Here is a 19,719-nt window from a genome sequence, read left to right on the forward strand (position 1 = left end):
CTTCAAGATGCCTGCTACAACACCTTACTTTCCATCAATATAACACCATACCAATCATTTAGAACTTCAGCAATCCCGACCCCACTGCCATGCTTGGTCCAGTTTCCAACGTAAAGCGTACACTCTTGGGAGTTACGGTATCATTGATATCGATACATTACCACTTGCAGTTCATACAGATGACATATCCCCCCGTCACCACTCCAAGATGGCCGCCCCATCTCTCTCCGCTAAGCATTACACACACATACAGAACACAAGGAGTACCCCTACACCCTGTATTAACTTACTACACTGACTCCGAATCTTATAGGGTATAGAGACTCCGATTTATGATGATTTCAGCAATCCATTGGGAGCCTTATCACTATTTCGGACCGTAGAAGGTACCGTTTTCTATATTATCCCACGACTCGCGTCCCCATTCCAACATGGCCGCCATCGTTTGGATTACCACTGAGAACCCCCCTTCACGCCGCGTGATGTCGTCACGGCCTTAACTTCCCGCGTTGCTTCCCGTATTTAGGGAAGTCCGATTCCTGACCAGGTATGCTACCGGCAGTACCGCAGGACGGGTAGGTTTCCGGTCCCGTGAAGGAAGAACAGAAGTAAGTAACTCTTTGTCCTTTAAGAATGATGCTAGGCTGGTTCCCTTTTTATCCGATGGGCCCTCCCGATGTAATCCAGTCCTGTACTCTGTTTGTTTTTCCTAGCTTCACAGCGCGGCACTACCGACGGAGCCCTTCTCAGACGAGGGGAGGGTAGGCGGGATTTTTTGTCTCGATTTGTATCTCTATGTATAGCATTTTTGCAATTCACATCGGTCACGCCTAACTCCAGGTCCGGTCTAGTCACGCTCCAGACCCCACACGAGTACCTTCAATTGCACTCGATCTTAGCTCCCTGTTCTCCAGGCATGTCTCCTCCTTCTGATTCTGACAGGGTCGAGAATCTGACTCCAGGTTTGGTTTAGTCAAGCTCCAGACCTCACACGAGCACCTTTAATTGCACTGGATTTAGTTCCATGTTCTCTAGGTAAGTCTCGTTTCTAGCGTACCCACACAGGGTCGTGATGGTAACTAGCGCCACTACCTCTTCCCACCTTGTGTATCACTAAACCTGTGGCCACCTATTATCAACATACATGGCACTGGGCGGCATAGTTGTACAACTCAACGCACGATGTTACCATACCAGTCTATTATGCAGCATAGTCTCTTCTATGCACCTCCGTCACAACAGTACGTGGTTGGTACTGCCAATCATAGTTACCCAGGTAGAACCTACCTCACACTTTTGTTCACTTTGCTATGCATGTCACATCGAAGACGCACCGACGCTTCACCAGTCCCATGCATTTGACACTTGGGCGCAACCAGTGCACTTGTGACTTCGAGCTCTCTTTTTAAAGGAACATATATAACTAATATGTAACTGGGCTCTGAACTTTTTGTGTTTTCTCTCTCTTCCCCCCCCCCCCCCCTCTCTTTTGTCTCCTTTTTAGGTTGAGAAGTAGGACTTTAGTATAAGAACGGGTCCTTCCAATCGTTACCACAATCAGGTCTGTCTAGGGATACAGTGTGTTTTTTCCTGATCCCTGGGTTCTTTCTTTAATTGGTCCTGATGAAGCGCTAAGGATCCCCTAGGGACCAGTCTGTAGCGCGAAACATGTCGACCCCCTTTTTTTAAACTACACTTTATCACATTGACACTCGGGTTGAGAGAAGTGGGAATTTATTTGTTTTAATTTCCCCTCTCACAACGGCACATACGTGCATCTCCATCCCCGTTGACTTTTACTCTGAAGCAGGGGTCCTACGAATAAAACTGACAGGGCCTCCTGCTCCATTTTAATTCACATTCACTGACACTTTTTTTCCCACATACCCGCACTCACCACTGTGGCAAACTCCTAAAAGATCTCCGCTAGAGAGCCCCTTGGGGCCCGTGAGGGACTGCAGCGCCACCCCCACGAGGAGCAACATTGCCCGATGATGATGCTATACACTCGAAAGGGTGTGTGAGGGCACTACGTACAAAACCTAGGAGTACCTTCCTCTTTCTTCACACACTCACCTATCCCAGGAGACTACCCCTCTTCTTTATAACACCACATAATTAGTGGCTGTGTTTCCCTTCATCCATAGGAACTGATACCATCCATTGTAATCTTAAATTATAATTTTGGGAGCATTGGTTCAGGACCTTCTCTAATTGGCTCCCAGTCCCCCCTCTTCATTTTGTGATTTGTACCATTACTTCGGACAGGTGGGTGCTGCAGATCTTCCGAAGGGCCTACTCCCTCCCCTTCGAGACGACCCCTCCAGCCATGCCACCGCAGCACCACCGTATCTCGGAGGATCATTTGAATCTTCTGCAAGAGGAAGTTTCGGCCCTCTTGGCCAAAGAGGCCGTCAAGCGCGTTCCGAGCCCAGAAGTAGGTCGTGGTTGTTATTCCCACTACTTTCTGGTTCCCAAGAAGGGCAAAGGAGGCCTACGCCCTATCTTGGACCTCCAGGAACGTCAATGCCTTCCTCCGGAAGGAACGGTTCAAAATGTTGACTTTGGCTCAGGTTCTAGCTGCCCTAGACCCTGGAGACTGGATGGTAGCGTTGGACTTGCAGGACGCATATTTCCATATCCCCGTCCTGCCGGCCCACCGGCGTTACCTGCGATTCACGGTGGGTCAGGAGCACTTTCAGTTCACCGTGCTCCCCTTCGGCCTTACCAGTGCCCCTCGGGTGTTCACGAAAGTGATGGCGGTGGTCGCAGCTCATCTGCGCAGATCAGGGGTTCCAGTCTTCCCCTATCTCGACGACTGGTTGTTGAAGGCGGGCTCGCCCCAGGCAGTCGTCTCCCACCTCCAGACTACGGCGGATCTCCTGCATTTGCTGGGGTTTTCCATCAACGTGCCGAAGTCGCACCTGAGCCTCTCTCAGAAGCTCCTCTTCATCGGAGCGGTTCTCGATTCGGCGCAGTTCCGGGTTTATCCACTGGAACAGCGGGTCCAGGATATACAGGCCCTGATTCCCATCTTTCGGCATCTATCCTGGGTTTCGGTCAGGCTAGTGTTGCGGCTTCTGGGGCTGATGGCCTCCTGCATCCTACTAGTGCATCACGCCAGGCGGCTCATGCGGGCTCTGCAGTGGGACCTGAAGTTTCAGTGGGCCCAGCATCACAGCAACCTGTCCGACCATGTCTTGATCTCGGAAATCACTGCACAGCAGTTGCAGTGGTGGCTCACGGACCGCGATTGGGTCACGGGCAAGAGCCTACCCCTACCGGAGCATGTCGTAGTGACGGATGCGTCCCTCCTGGGATGGGGTGGCCATATGGGAGAGGCGGAGATCAGAGGCCTCTGGTCTCCGGCGGAGTCTCGCCTCCACATCAACTTGTTGGAGCTGAGAGCGATCCGACTTGCACTGAAAGCCTTCCTTCCCTCTGTCAGGGGAAGTGTCGTGCAGGTGTTCACGGACAACACCACCGCCATGTGGTATTGCAACAAACAGGGCTGGGTGGGGTCGTGGACCCTTTGTCCGGAGGCTCTGCGCCTCTGGACATGGCTGGAACACCAGGGCGTCACCCTAGTGGTTCAACATTTGGCGGGCTCTCTGAACGCCAGAGCAGACGAACTCAGCCGCCGGTGCATGATGGATCACGAATGGCGTCTGAATTCAGAAGTGGCGCATGGTCGCTTTCAGCAGTGGGGAGAGCCTTGGTTAGATCTATTCGCCACAGACGAGAACGCGCAATGTCAGCAGTTCTGCGCGTTGGAATTTCCAAGGCGGCACTCGCTCGGCGACGCTTTTCGTCGCGAGTGAAGTTGCGGTCTGTTGTACGCCTTTCCGCCTATACCACTTCTGCCCAGAGTGCTGACGAAGATCAGGCACGACCAGGCCCAAGTCATCTTGGTGGCTCCGGATTGGGCACGAAGGTACTGGTATCCCGAGCTACTCAGTATGTTGACCGATCCTCCGATACGCCTGCCCCTTCGGGAGGATCTTCTGTCGCAGCAGCAGGGGACGGTCCTCCACCCGAACCTGTCCAGCCTCCACCTCCATGCGTGGAGATTGAGCGGCTGCAGTTGATGCCATTTGACTTGCCTCCTGAAGTCTGTGATATCATTCTGGCAGCCAGGCGTCCCTCCACAAAGACGGTATACGCCTGCCGGTGGAACAAATTTGTGGCATGGTGCACAGCAAAGGCTGTGGATCCCCTTTCCGCCCCTCTTTCTGAGGTTCTCCTCTTTCTTCTTTCTTTGGCCCAGCAGGGCTCTGCCTCGGGCACCTTGAAATGTTATCTTGCTGCCATCTCTGCCTTCTTACGGCTTCCTGATCAGCCTTCTCTTTTCAAGTCCCCGGTAGTTTCACGCTTTCTTAAAGGCATTACTCACACGTTCCCTCCTGTCCCTTTCGTAATGCCTCAGTGGGACTTGAATCTTGTTCTCACATTTCTGATGTGCGCTCCCTTTGAGCCTCTTCACAATGGTCCTCTTCGTCTTCTGACTCTTAAGACTGCTTTTCTGGTAGCCATCACCTCGGCTAGACGGGTGAGTGAGCTCCAGGCTCTATCGTCCAAGCCTCCTTTTCTCTCTGTTCATCCGGACAAGGTTGTCCTTCGGCCTCGCCCTTCCTTTCCACCGAAAGTGGTGACCCCCTTTCATCTTGGGCAATCTGTCACCTTGCCCACCTTCTTTCCGCCTCAGCATCCTTCCAAAGAGGAAGAGAGGCTCCACCGCCTGGACCCAAAACGTGCGCTCTCCTTTGATTTGGACCGCACAAAACAGTTCCGGGTGGACGACCAACTTTTCGTTGGATACGTGGGTGCTAAGAAGGGGAAAGCTGTGCACAAACGGACCATCTCCCGATGGGTCGTTTTGTGTATAAAAATCTGTTATTCCTTGGCAAAAAAGGACCCTCCTGTTGGGCTGCGAGCCCATTTTACTCGGGCCACAGCGGCTACTACTGCTTTGGGACAGGGAGTCCCTTTGCAGGACATCTGTCAGGCGGCGACGTGGGCTTCGCTACACACGTTTGCCAGGTATTATTGCCTAGACAGCCAAGTCCGGAGTGACGGCTTCTTTGGCCGTTCTGTCCTCCATGACTTTCTGGTGTGATCTTGGTTCGCAGACCCACCACCGGGGTTGGTATTGCTTGGGTATCTATTCTAAGGTGAGGAATCTAACTAACGTGTTTTTCAGATGAACAAGTTACTTACCTTCGGTAACGATGTATCTGTAAGAAACATTAGTTAGTTAGATTCCTCACCGACCCACCCATCCTCCCCGTTCTGCGAACGGACATCTAGGGTTAAGGTTGTCCTTTTCAGGCCCCTAGACTTTTTTGGCACCAGTGTCGGTCTCTTGCATGGCTCTGCGTTCCTGGCGCGGAAAGCTATGTACAAGAACTGACGTCAGCGCGCAAGGGTGCCGTCTAAGTACTCAGACGTCATTCCGGCGCACAACGCCAACGACGGACGCGGAGCCGCAGACGACGCCTAGCGACGCGCAAGGGGTATTGCTACAAAAATCTTCCGGATCCAGTCTGACGCCTGGGGATATTCTAAGGTGAGGAATCTAACTAACTAATGCAGATACATCGTTACCGAGTAGCACCAGTGCAAAGCATTGCTAAGGTATGTGATGAAGAGGAGACACTGGGTGCGGAGCAGCACCGGTGCAAAGCATTGCTAAGATATGTGACAAAGAGCAGGCACCAGGTGCGGAGCAGCACCGGTGCAAAGCATTGCTAAGGTATGTGACAAAGAGCAGGCACCGGGTGCAGAGCAGCGCCTGCGCAACGCATTGCTAAGGTATGTGATGAAGAAGAGTCACTGGGTCCAGAGCAGCGCCTGTGCAAAGCATTGCTAAGATATGTGATGAAGAGGAGACACTGGGTGCGGAGCAGCACCGGTGCAAAGCATTGTTAAGGTATGTGATGAAGAGGAGACGCGGAGTAGCACCGGTGCAAAGCTTTGCTAAGGTGTGTGATGAAGAGGAGACGTGGAGTAGCACTGGTGCAAAGCATTGCTAAGATATGTGATGAAGAGCAGGGACTGGGTGCGGAGCAGCACCGGTGCAAAGCATTGCTAAGGTATGTGATGAAGAGCAGACACTGGGTGCAGAGCAGCACCGGTGCAAAGCATAGCTAAGGTATGTGATGAAGAGCAGACACTGGGTGCGGAGCAGCACCGGTGCAAAGCATTGCTAAGGTATGTGATGAAGAGGAGACACTGGGTGCGGAGCAGCGCCTGCGCAAAGCATTGCTAAGGTATGTGACGAAGAGCAGGCACTGGGTGCGGAGCAGCACCGGTGCACAGCATTGCTAAGGTATGTGATGAAGAGGAGACGCGGAGTAGCACCGCTGCAAAGCATTGCTAAGGTATGTGATGAAGAGGAGACACTGGGTGCAGAGCAGCACCGGTGCAAAGCATTGCTAAGGTATGTGACGAGGAGCAGACACTGGGTGCGGAGTTGCACCGGTGCAAAGCATTGCTAAGGTATGTGATGAAGAGGAGATACTGGGTGCGGAGTAGCACCGGTGCAAAGCATTGCTAAGGAATGTGATGAAGAGGAGATGCGGGGTAGCACCGGTGCAAAGCATTGCTATCCCTTCATAGGAAGCTATTGGCCATTCAGTTGAGTGACCTGTGCGACACCGCTTTGTTCAAAGCTGGGGGATTGTGGGCCTGTTGGATGGATAGAACCGTCATTTCAGTGTCTTGATAAGGATGCTGTGGTTGATGTTGCTTGGGGCTGTGCAGTAATTGCTGCTGTGACGGGTGTGATTTCCCTACAGGTCTCTGTGAGGTGCTGTGTACGTTACAAGTCTGGTGAATGTCGCACTTTCTTTCTTGGTGCCCGGGTGGAGTTCTAATCGGATTACCAGCTAAGGAAAACGAATGATGCTCTTGTTCCATGGCTGGAGCTGGACCATGATTGCCCTGTGACCCTTTCAAGTTGAGCTGTGGAGTAGAAGTCGCATCCATGGCAAGGAGCGATGGTCTCTTGACTGTTGCACGGGTTCTGTGCTTGTTGTTTTATCCCAGTCATGGAGTGCTCATCTTGGAAAGCCACGTGTTGTAGCTCTCAGTGAAGAACAGTCGTTGCTGTTGTCACGTCTGTGCATCCATTGAGAGCTGCAGTGAGAGTCGTGGTTCTGTCTGTCTGTCTGTCTGTCTGTCGCTTGGAGCTGTGGTTTGAGTGTTCCATGGGAGCAGTTATGCCCTCTAAGGGGCCTGTGATTTGCTTGTCCTTTGTTATCTGCGATGAGAGCTGTGGGGCATTGGTGTCCTGGTGCTCGTACTATCCTCTCAGCCTGACAGTACGCATGCCTTCTGTTGAAGACTTCACTTCTTGTGCACTTCATGTGTTGATCTTCGGTTATGCGCATACCTACTCGCCTTTAAGACCGTGCTTCACCAATTTCTTTGTAGAATATGTCTCCGTAAGGAAGAGGGCGCTGTAGTCGTTTTTGCTCTAGTTTGGTTTTTGGGCTGTCATAAGGCAGGGGCTGCAGCAGTGTGAGGCTGGGTGTCTCCGGCGAGTGCAGAAGAACCAGGGCTTGAAAGGAGTATATAGACAGGCTTGGCGAGGAATGAACTTCCCATGCTGTGAATGTTGCACAACATCTGACCTCTGCATTTTTCCTCCTTGCCTTTCAGAGCCTGGCTTATGGCCTCTGCTTCATTCGAATCCATTCCCCTCCGGACCCAGATGAAATGCAGTCGGCCACGCCCTCTGTGGTAGGCAGAAATCTCCTGTATGTTTGCATGCTCTTTGCCACTGTCCTGATTGGTTTGGCTGTATTTGATCATCCGTGCTGTGCCCGATAAACCCTTCCTGGCCAGTGATGTGCTGAGGTAGCTGGCTTGACATGGGCTTGAACAGTCCTTTTGGCTGTTTGAAGAAGCCTGCCCCCATTCCACACTGACTTGTTCCCTGGAGTGGATCCAATCTCTGTGCTGCAGCATCTCTGCTGATCTCTCTTGTTTTTCTGCAGAAGGTCACCAAGTTGGGCCAGTTCAAGGTGAAAGAAGAGGAAAGCAGCTCCCTCCAGCCCGGCGCCCTCTTCTTCAGCCGGGCCAGCAAGCCTAGCACTACTCCCCCAAAACGTGAGGCCATGAGTATGTTGGTATTGCTCCATTTGTCCTGTTTGCATGGCTCCTCTTTCTCTGCTCTCATGCCCATGCTTTTCACTGTTCTTTTTGCCTTACTTTGTCCTTCTTCTGTTCTTACTGCATCCCTTGTTTTCTCCTCTTGCGTCCCCCTTTTTTTTTTTTCCTCTCCTTTTTTGAGTAATTATTTTATTGATCGAGTATATCATATCCACTGTCAAACAACCATCAAGTGTTAAAAACATCTTAACAATAAAAACTGCTAGTGAAGCACAAATACATTATTATGCAGCTATATTACATGAACAATACTAATGTAACAGAGGGATGATGAAGGCAATCAACATAATAAAGCAAACAAACATAAGTCATAGCAGCCCTGGACTATCCTTCAACTCTGTCCCAGCTTCAATCATGACAGTAGAGGCTGATAAAATCCTAACCCTCATCGTTTGCACAGATCCTGAGGGAGTCCCATTTAGGGCCACTATTAATATCCGACATAGAGTTGTTACCATGTCAAAGTGTGTGGTTGGGGGAGGGGATGAGTATCACGACTGAAAGCATGCTGGCAAGCTGTGCGGAAAGGGATTTGATGGACAAGTGAACAACTAGAGGTTATGACAGTGATTGTATAACGCTGGTGGCCGTTCGATTAACTATCACAACTACAGTTATTGATTGTCGATTGAGCGGGGGCGCACAATGAGTGTTGCCAGCAAGGTGGTTGCTGGAAATTGGGAGTCCTATTTTTCAAATACATGTATCGGGCTGTAAAGCAGCACACAATGCGTACAGTGCCACTGTATTGTTGCCCACTTCTCCACCAATAGAAGTTCTGAGTCAGATTCATGCTGTGTAATATCTGGGTGAGTTCAAGCAGGATTGCTTTAACTTCTGATAAAGTCTTCTGTAGCATCAAGCAGACTTCCTCTAAATATTATTTTGAAATACTTTTTGCCTGTGTTCCTTTAAATGCAGTCCCATGGGTTTGGAAGATAGTTTAATTATTAGAGTATGTGTGGATTGATTGAATGAATGTATGCATCTTTATTAATAGTTAAAAAGTAAATATGATAAAGCAATCCTCAAGTGCTGAGTCATTGCTAGCCCCGTCCTCAGTGCTTAGTCCATATATGGCTATTTAGGGTAGTTTGCGCTTGGGCCGCCATAACTTTTCTCCACATAAGGTATCCACGCCAAATTTGTGTCAATTTTTTTCCAATATCCTGTGGATACTAAAGGTACCCAGGGTTTGTTAATTCCCCTGGAGGGAACAGAGCAAATAAGCAAAATAGAGCTACATTTTGCTTATTTTTTTTTGTGGGGGTGGGGGGGGAGAATGCTAAAAAAGCGGTGAGCAAAAAGTGTCCGATTTTCCTTACAAACTGCATCAAAGAAAGTTTTGTTGTGTTGACTATGGTGTCCTTGGAGTGGAGAGGGTTTACTGGGCGAAAGAAGGTGGTCGTGCCTTCTGCAATTCCTGTTGAATTTCTAAGGAATTATCTAGAGTCCTCGGCATGGGATGAGGTAGAGCTAAGTTTGCATGCACCCATGCTAGGGATCCCTGAATGGGTGTGCGTAAAAACCCAAGGACATCCCAAAGCCGAGGGTGAAAAAGAAGAGTTGGAGACTGAAACAGTGTCCCTACCCTTTAAGAGGAAAGGTATCAAGTCTGGAAAGTCAGCTTTTGAAAAGCCACTAGCTTGGGCCCCCTCTTCTCAGGGAGAAGACGTGCCAGCCTCAGAGGGGACTGAGCCGCAGGAACTTGGGACTTACACGCCAGCGCTCCTAGGCCCAGGGGGACCCTATAGGGGGTACGACCTGCCCTACTCTTGAAAGCTTGAGACCTCAAGCTGCTGCAGGGGAAAAGGGAGATGTCAGTGGCTCCCTCAGGACCTAATGGCAGGAAAGACTCCTGTACACTGAGACCATAGACCCCAAATCCGGTGCCACTAGGAGAGGGTAGTGTCTCAGCAGTGCAGAAAGTGTTTGCTCTCATTGGCCAATGACATCCCCCTAGGTAGGCATCTTGGCCACAGAAAGACTTGGTGTAGACTAGCTTGGCAGTCACGTCTACTGGCCAAACAGTCTTAGTGAAGGCGTTTTGTATCTCCTGTGTTACCTGCCCGCCCGTGGCAAAGCAGGCAATCACTCAAAGCCCCCTTTAATTTAACTTCCAGTGGTTGGGTTTCCCTTTGAAAGGATAGTGGTTGACATTGTTGCCCCCCTAGACCCTCCAACAGCACCAGGTAAAAGATTCATACTGGTGGTGGTGGATCATGCCACCAGGCACCCTGAAGCTAAACCCCTTAGGACCGTCACTGCTCCTGCAGTTGCCAGAGCCCTCTTAAGTATTTATACAAGGATGGGTTTCCCTAAGGAGGGAGTATCCGACAGAGGTAGCAACTTCATGTCTGGCTACTTAAATCAATGTGGTGTGACTTACAAGTGCACTATCCTACATCACCCACAAACCAATGGTTACGTTGAGAGATTCAACAAAACCATGAAAAGTATGATCATGGGACTCCTTGAAAAGCTCAGGAGATGGGAAGTCCGTTTGCCATGCTTGCTTTTCACTTACAGAGAAGTACCTCAGAAGGGAGTAGAGTTCAGTCCCCTTGAACTTCTGTTTGGGCATCCTGTAATGAACCACTGTGTCTAGTTAAGGAAGGCTGGGAGAGACCTTTCAAAGAGCCTACAACACAACATTGTGGACTATGTACTTGGCCTACGTTCCAGGATGGGAGTGTACATGGGTAAAGCATTAAAAAACCTTGAGGTCAGGGTAGAGCTCCAGAAGCATTGGTATGACCAAAAGGATGCACTGGTAGAGTTCCAACCTGGGCAGAGGGTCTGGGATTTGGAGCCTGTGGCATCTAGGGCCCTCCAGGACAAATGGAGTGGGATTTACTCTATCCTTGAAAGGAAAAGGGAGATCACCTTTCTGGTACACTTAGGCACTGGCTGGAGCCCTCACAGCATCATCTAGGTAACCCGCCTAAAGCCTTTCTATAACAGGGCTGATGCGTCTTTGCGTGTGGTCACTGATTAGGATCAGGAAGCAGAGATTGAAGCTTTCCCTGACCACCTCATACAGCCCAAAAGATGGGTCAATAGTTAGAGCTGTCTTCTCAGACACCCTCTCTGCCCAACAGCAAGCTGACTGTGGGCACGTCCTGGAGCAGGATGCTGAGCTATTCTCCCTAACCCCTGGCCAGACTACTAGGTGTACCCATGATGTGGACACTGGAGACAAAACACCTGTCAAAAACAAAATCTATAGACCGTCTGATGAAGTAGAGCATCAGACCTGAAGTCAGCAAGATGCTGGAATTGGGAGTTATTGAACCCTCTGAGAGTCCACCCCAGTTGTGTTTAGTCCCAAAACCTCATTCCAAGGATAGAAAACCAGAGCTGTTTTGTGTGGTCTATAGGGACCTCAATGCAGTAACCAAGACAGGCGCACTCCCAATTCCTATAACTGATGAGCAAATTAACAGGTTGGGAGCAGCCAAATTTCCCAGTACCTATGATTTGGCATCAGGGTGTTGCAGGGATTCTGCTCATGCACAGAACTATGCGCAGGAAACCAGGACCTCAGTGAATAGTGGTGTACCAAAAACTCACCTCAGAACCCAGAACCCCTATCCGACCAGCATCAGTGTCCCATTCAGAGACACGGGAAAGTTTAAAGAGTTTATTTATAAACCTTGTGTCTTAAGATGCAGTACTTTGGCTAACATAAGCAGACAAATGATTAAAATCAAAACCATCTGCATAGTTACAATACCATAGAAAATTAAAGGAGAAATCATAATATAATGACAGTGGAATACAGCCACCTTCCTTTCGCTAGTAAATTAATATTATTAGACTAATAGAAGGGCTCTAGGCTTGAATGGGGAACCCCATACCGTAAAGATCAGCTTAGTGGAATCACATCACAGGATCAGGTATGCTCTGCTCCTGGGAAAGCTCTTCTTCCGAATGAATGTGTTAAGCATGTAGCCTGCAATATTAAAAGCGCTCGACTCTCAGGTATTTGCAGCTGTGTGCATGTTATGGCTAAATAGTGGGCCGATCAACCTGAACCCAAAAACATGCACCGTCTAGCGACCCAGACTGTTTCTTTACACAATGTTCAGACCAAGGTCGCAGCTCACGGCTAGGGATGTGAACAACAGACAGTTCTCATGTGAAGAAAAGGCGAGCAAGCATTTCTCAAATAATATGTAACTGCAGTGTCGTGTGCAAAAGTGGCAAGATGGCTTTCTAACATCTAACGCGGTTATGCTAACTTAGCAATGTACGCATATAAATTGCAGCCCTCACTACAAGGGTACTGGCATATTTGCCTGACCCGTAGAGCAAAAGAAAAGGGCAGGCTACCCTATTGTGCTGTGCACACATACGAGTTTAGTTAGTCTTATTTATAGAGCACAAGCTTTATAAATAAGGTGTGCGCTGACACACAAATTCAGCAAAAGAAAAGTCCCCATTCTTGACCCCAGTTGGGCATTATAAATTCACTTTTATGCCCTCTGGATTAAAGAATGCCCCTGCCACCTTCCAGAGGTTATTGAATAAAGTCCTTGTAGGGTTGGAAACATTTAGTGCAGCGTATCTGGACAATATTGCTATCTACAGTTCAACATGGCACAATCACGTGATCCACCTTGGGAAGATCCTGAAGGTTCTGCAAGCTGCAGGCCTCCATATCAAGGCAAGCAGGGGCAGATAGGGGAAACAGCCTTTACAGCGAAGGCTGAACTACGCATTCTCCACCGTGCACATGACATATGCGTGGTAGGGCTTTCAGACGGACGGAAGCAGGAAGAGATTGCGGTGAGGTAAGTGGGACTGGGGGTGGGTCGGGGTAGTTTAAAGGGCTGAGGGGGTTCGGGGTAGTTTTCAGGGCTGGGGGAGTTATCAGGGCTTGGGGGTGCATTTGAGGGCTTAGGGCGGGGGGGGGCAGGGATCGTAATACCTCTTAGGACTTAGAGGGGGCAGGGTAGTTTAGGGCTTAGGGGGTCGTTTTTAGGGATATGGGGAGGGCTGAGTGAAAAGGTTACTAAGGCGGGGGGGGGGGGAGGGGAGTGGGTTAGTTTAGGAACTCAGTCCCGGGGCTGGGGTCAGGGGGTTAAGACTTATCTGTGAATTCTTAACCACGGATATATGTTTACCATATATGCCTTAACCAAGCATGATTCGTTGTAAAGGCATGCATGGTAAAGGCATATTCTTGGTTAAAAATGTTGTTGTTTGTCCTGCGTGGAACCGGCATGCGTGGTAAACGCATGCGTGGTTCAATCATCTAACCGCCAGATAGGCCAGGGCACAGTTGTATACTTGGGCCACCTTGTAGGTGGAGGCCAAGTGTAACCTTTACTGCTCAAGATCCAGACAGTTCTAAGCTGGGAAGTGCCAACAAACCAGATTAAGTCAGGGCATACCTTGGCTTGGCTGGGTACTACAGGAGGGTTGTGAAGGGGTATGGTACCATTGTGGCACCCCTCCCAGAACTTACCTCCAAGAAGATGCTAAAGAAGATAAACTGGACAGTGAGCTGTCAAAAGACTTTTGACACCCTGAAAGAATCAGTGTGCGCAGCACCCATTCTTACAGCTCCAGACTATTCAAAGCAGTTCATAGTACAGACTGATGCCTCTGAACATGGGATTGGAGCGGTCCTTTCCCAGACCAATAATGATGGCTATGACCAGTGTGTTGCTTTCATTAGCAGGAGGTTTCCCTCAGAGAGCAGCGTTGGAGTGCCATTTAGAGGGAATTCTTTGCTGTGATTTGGTCCCTGAAGAAGTTGAGACCTGTTTGGTACTCACATCCTTGTCCAAAGCGACCACAGACCTCTCAAATGGCTGATCCTGATGAAAGGTGAAAACCCCAAACTGCTGAGGTGGTCCATCTACCTAAAGGGTATGGACTTTACAGTAGAGCACATACCTGGAACTGACCATGCCAATGGAGATGGCCTTACCAGGTTCTTCCACTGAGATGATGAATAATCTCTTGGGAAAGGTTAGTCTCTTTCATTTGGGGGTGAGGGTTGTAGGAAAGTGCCCTTTTTTTCCTGGTATCTGATGCAATTCCTGCTTTCCATGTCCCCAGTGCCAGATCTCTTTCCCTAAAACTGTACAGTTGTTCCCTCAGTTAGCGAAACCATTAGCACTTCCTGTAAGTCCCGAGTAAATGGTACCTCCGATACCTAGGACCAGGAGGCTAAAGCGGGTCCCCCAGGACTGCACCATGTATTGTGCCACCCAAAGGGATCCCTCAGCCCCAACATGCAATCTGCCATTTCAGGCTGCGTGCCATGGTGCAGCGAAAAGTGAAGACACGGCATGGCACACTTCCTGTGTGCAATACCTACAGACACTGCATGCAGTATAGGTGAGTCGCACCTACAGCAGGATTTACAGCCCTAATGCAGGGTGCACTATACTACATGTGTGGACATATCTGCATGAGCAGAAATGCCCCTGTGTTGTCTAAGTCGATTCTTAAATATTACAAGTTTATAGGGAAGCCATTTTAAAAACATGTGCTGGACACTGGTGTTTACGATTTCCCCAGCAACATGATGGCGTCAATGAAACTAGAGATCTTTGGAATCAAACATCTTATATTAATAAACCCACACTGGTTCCAGTGGATGTTTAAAAACATGCACCCAGTGGGCACCTTAGAGGTGCCCCCTGGAAACCTACTGACCTAAAGGTAAGTAGCTCCTTGGGTACTACCAGTCTTTCCCCTTAATGCCCCCAATTGAGTACTTGGGTGGCACCCCTGACACCAGGAACTTGATGGATCCAGAAGAAGAGAAGATAGAAGAGCTGCGAGAACTGAAGACTTGCTGTGGACTTTTGGTGCCAAACCCTGACTGCCTGCAACAGTCTTGACAATTGTGGCCAGTGACTCATCCTGCAGCTAAACAGCTTCCAAGAACTCTGGGAGCCTGCAGTCCTTCGCAAATTGCCACCAAACACCTTTGGAATAGAGGAGCTATTCCCCTGCAGTCTGCAAGAACCTGAAACTTAGTCAGGTTTACCAATTTGCCGCTCCCTGGCTATTCTGACGCAGCAGCCTCCCAGGAAGAGGACCCTGTGCTCTTGAAGGTCAGATCTGCCCTGTCCCACCAAGTGAGAGGACACCAGGACTGACAGGAGCCGCACAGGACCAATACCCAGGGAACAAGACCCCTTGCTGCAAACAAAGCATGTGAGTCCAGTCTGGACTCCCGCTACACTGAGAACGAGCAGCCATCGAGGGACGTCAGCACCACAGAGACTACCTCCAGAGTGGCCCACCTATCTTGATTTTGCACTCCCAACCTGTGAGACTAACGACAGCAAGGCCAGAAGACGCACAGATCCCAGCCGACCTTTCCATTCTGCACCCAAGCGCCCCAGCCCGGGTACTGACAAACTGGCTGTGCCCTCTTTACCACAGGGCCCTTCTGACCCGAGCCCCCATTGGGAGTTCCGGGACTTGTCTCCATGTCCCCTCTGCAGCCTGTTTCTAGGTGCCCCCCCTTTTTTCAACTGGTGTAGCGTGCACAGCTACCAATCCAACCAGCTCATCTGCACTCAGACACCCCACAACAAGTAATGAGTAACTGCTGGTTGTACTTCGGACTTTGGCCCCCTATAGCCCTAAGTCCCGAAGGAGACTCCCTGAAACCAACCGTAAATAACTGTATACAACATCTGCCTTTTCTCCCATAGGGAGGCATTGGTACGTTAAGGTGCATTTAAATGAACTGTTCACATACCTGTAAAAATTCATGTTAAAAAAAGTACTTACTTGATAACTAAGTTCTTGGTATCAAAATGTATATGAAAATTAGTTATTTTTCTAATTTGGTCTCTGATTTATTCTTAAGTGTGTATCTCATTTATTGCTTTTGGTAGTACAACAAATGCTTAGCACTACCCTCTGATAAGCCTAAACTGCTAGCCCACACCACCACCACAGAAGAGAGCATTTAGTGTTATCATATGTGCCTTTGTAAATCAATAGGGGCTGCCTGGACCTTTTACACAGTGTACCTCGTATTGGTCCGCTATATAAAGAGCCAGCTTCCTACACGTGGTCCTCCTGCTTCTTGGTTTAGATTCTAGGGACATTCCTTAGCCTTTGGATAAATCTGTCTACTGTGAACTACTTTGAAGGAGATGCAGAACTCCCCAGGAGAGGAGAGGAGCCGACCACCCACCAAATAAATTCTAGCACAAGGCCTGAGTGGCTGATGCCTCTAATACATTTGTGGCTGGAACCGAGCTCGTAGGTGATCGACTACATTTTGCAACCCACCTGGGAAGAATCATCCAGAAGTAAAGAGGGGTCAAGGATTGAGGAGCTGCCCGGTTCTCAGTCATTGCAGGTCGAACCTGTTAGTTCAGTTGGTGATGGAGGAGTCTAGGTGATCCCCAACAGAAGTGGAGAGTCACTGTCAGGATTTCCCTTTGATAGGGGACCTTGAAGTTCAGTTAAGTGGCTAAACAAGTGTATTTGTCAGGCCAGTTACAGCACTCTAAACTAGCAGCTTGGTGCCTGAACTCCTAGAAAAGAGGATCAGAAGCATGTAGGTCCTGTGGGGTTGGATCCAGGTCAGGTTGCTTGAGTCTGCAGTTAAGTTACATTTGATAAGAGTCCAGGAGTTCCCCAAAAGTGTACAGGGCTCAATGGAAAACCCAAAGTACTCTATTAGTGTAGTGTGGGAGAGCAGCCATAGGCCGAACACAGAGGAGTGTAAGACATTTATTGCACAACAGTGATCAATAATAGACACACAACTCAAGAAGGAGATCCAGACCAATTTTATAAAAATACACTTTGTATTTTATTTTAAAGCCAAGGTCTTCGTAATAAGGTAAGTACATTTTTAATTAAAAATACGTATCATTTTGAAAACATGACACTTAAACACAGTCCAATGTTATCCTATAGGGAAAACTATATTGCGGTTAAACAGGTAAGTATTGCACTTACAATCTCAGTCTTCGGAGCCAAAAGTTAGCAAGTACCCGGGGTCAGGTGAGTGCCAAAACTGCACCACTAGCGGCACCGGGGCAGCCGGGTGCAGAGGCCAAAATCTGAGTTCGGCCCAATGCTTTCCAATGGAGACAGGGGGTGCCTGTAGCCACACTGCATGCAAGTGAGTAGATCGGTTGCAGGGCCTAGCTTTGGAGGTTAGGTTAAGCATAGGTGAGGCACAAAGCAGCACCAAAAATACACCACCAGCGGCACATGGGCAGTCTGGTGCAGGGTACAATTTCGACGTCGGACGCCCAATGCTTTTCAATGGGAGTTCTTCTTTCGGCAAATAGGCTGCAGGCGTGGCACCGTAGGTTGCAGGAGGAAGACCAACAACAGCAGAGGTAAGTAGAGATGTAAGGGGGTCAAAGGAGCACCGTCTGTTCAGCTCACTAAGGCCCAGGGGCTTTGGTATAGGGGTGCCTTTGGATGTCGGAGTCTTCCTACCGGTGGCAATGGGGGGAGCCTCGGGATTTTTACTGCAAGCACCGTCGTGTAGGGCAGGAGAGGTCAGCCAACTCTGGACACAAGACCGGGATCGCCGGGGAGACTTCACTGGACAAGTGAGCCACACAGACTCTGCTGTGGGTGTCGTGTGCAGAATGGGTAGGAGACGCGGATCTGCCTGGATCTGGAGTCCTTGGAGTAGATTTCTTCAGGACAGGTCCGCTGTCCATGGGAGATTGTAGTCTATTTCGAAGGCAGTAATCTACCCGTGGGTTTCAGAGGTCGTTGTCTGCAAGAGAGGTCGCAGGTTCGCAGAAGCTGGAGACAGGCCGTTTGGGCTGGGGCCTAGGCAGTTGTTGTCTTCAGTCTTCTCTGCATGGTCATCTTATTTCTTCTTAGGCCATCGCAGATCTAGTTTCTAGGTCTGGTGGAGCCTCCTAAATACTGAATTCAGGGGGTGTTTTAGGGGAGTAATAGGTTGGGCCAATGGGCACCTTACCTGGGGTGACTACACCCACTATTCTGCCATCCTCTTGTGGTAGGGGGGCATAGACCAGCAGATTGGAGGAGTCTCCCCATTTTCAAGATGGCGGGGACTGAAAGTTGTGCTTCACCTCTCCTCCCCAACCTTAGGCGTGAAGTGGGCACACCTCCTATTCTTTAAAAATTTTCCCAATGGTTTTCCCACCCAGAGTGGGGCTGTAAACCAGGGGCTGTCATCTGCTTCCAGCAGTAGAGGCTGGGGGTCGCATTACAAAGGTGGCAGGCCTTTAAAGCTTCCCTCTTCAAGTACTGGCCCATCCTTGGGGAGGAGGTGTGACGCATCTGTCCAGGATGTGCATTGTTTCTGGTCCCAACTTGTCTGGTGGTGGCGGTCTGTCTATAGCCGGTTGGGGACCACACCAGGGTTGGTAGGTTTTCTGGTGGCACCTCTGAGATGCCCTCTGAGTACATGTTTTAATCTCACACAGGCATCAGTTTGGATTCATTACAAGGAGCTGTTTGTTACCAAACACTCCTGGGTTCAGGGAAGCCATTGTGGTGCTGTGGAACTCGAGTTGTGAAGTTCCCAGCCCATGTACTCTCTATAGCTCTCCTGGCACTTACAATATCAAGGAATAGACCCTAATACTGTAGGGACATATCTGCTCATGCAGAACTGCCCACACCTGGGATACATACAGTGGACCCTGCTTTAGGGCTGGTAAGGCCTGCTAGAGGGGTGACTTGCCTATATCTTAGGCAGTACTAACTGGCATCGCACATAGGCAGTGTGCTATGTTGACTTGGTCTTTTTTACACCTCACAAGGACATGCCAACTGCAGGGGCAGTGACATGGTCCTAGTGAGGGGATCGAACGGAACCATCTTCAGCCTCCAGGCCCTAGGTACCCAGGGTAACACTTACAAGGGTCTTACATGGGGCAGAAGTACCAATTGTGGACATGTTTTTTAGGGAAAGAACCCTGGTACTGGGTACCTGGACAGCAGGGACCTAGTACCCTTCAGTCAAAGTTGCATCAGAAGTCAGGGAAAAAGTGTGGGGTACTGCAACAGAACCCCATTTTCTCACTGGTTAAAAGCAAGGTTACTCCAATATCAACAGTTGACAGTTGTCCGGACCACATACTGCCCTCCCAACCTTTAATCCCGGCCCCCTAATATACCTTCGTGAAAAAAATTGTTGTCAAGAGATTCTCATTTTTGATTTGTATTTTTGGATCATTAGAGAAGTAATTTAGCTTGGGTAGACATTGCTGATCCAGGCCGAATTTTTCTGGACAACATTTTTAACCCCTTCCCCGCTCATGACGGAACCGTTCCGTCATGAGCCACGGTTGCCGTGTGCTCATGACGGAACGGTTCCGTCATGACACGCCCGTTGGCGGCCGCTCCGCCTACGCGGCGCTGTTTCCCCGCCTGTGCGGGGGGACAACGCAAATGGGCGGAGTCATGACGGAACCGTTCCGTCATGAGCACAGCTCAATTGTGGCTCATGACGGAGCGGCTCCGTCATGAGCACAGGCCCACCGCGCTGCCCCCCTGCCCCCCCCAGCGCTGCAGCGGAATGTCCGCAGCAGCGAAGGGGTTAACAAG

General features: G+C 49.7%; 1 protein-coding gene across 2 annotated transcripts in view; it reads left to right on the top strand.

The window, feature by feature from the left end:
* Positions 1 to 19,719, top strand: part of XRCC1 (X-ray repair cross complementing 1) — a 297,807-nt gene that overhangs the window by 67,233 nt on the left and 210,855 nt on the right. The window contains exons 5-6 of one of the 2 annotated variants that reach the window (XM_085615657.1): positions 7,663 to 7,743; positions 8,001 to 8,112. In XM_085615657.1, coding sequence (XP_085471783.1) covers positions 7,663 to 7,743; positions 8,001 to 8,112 — 193 coding nt within the window. Of the gene's footprint in view, positions 1 to 7,662; positions 7,744 to 8,000; positions 8,125 to 19,719 lie in introns of both variants that reach the window. The other variant, XM_085615656.1, reaches the window with a different exon arrangement.

This window comes from Triturus cristatus, chromosome 7, assembly GCF_964204655.1.
Source record: "Triturus cristatus chromosome 7, aTriCri1.1, whole genome shotgun sequence".
In the NCBI taxonomy this organism is placed as follows: domain Eukaryota; kingdom Metazoa; phylum Chordata; class Amphibia; order Caudata; family Salamandridae; genus Triturus; species Triturus cristatus.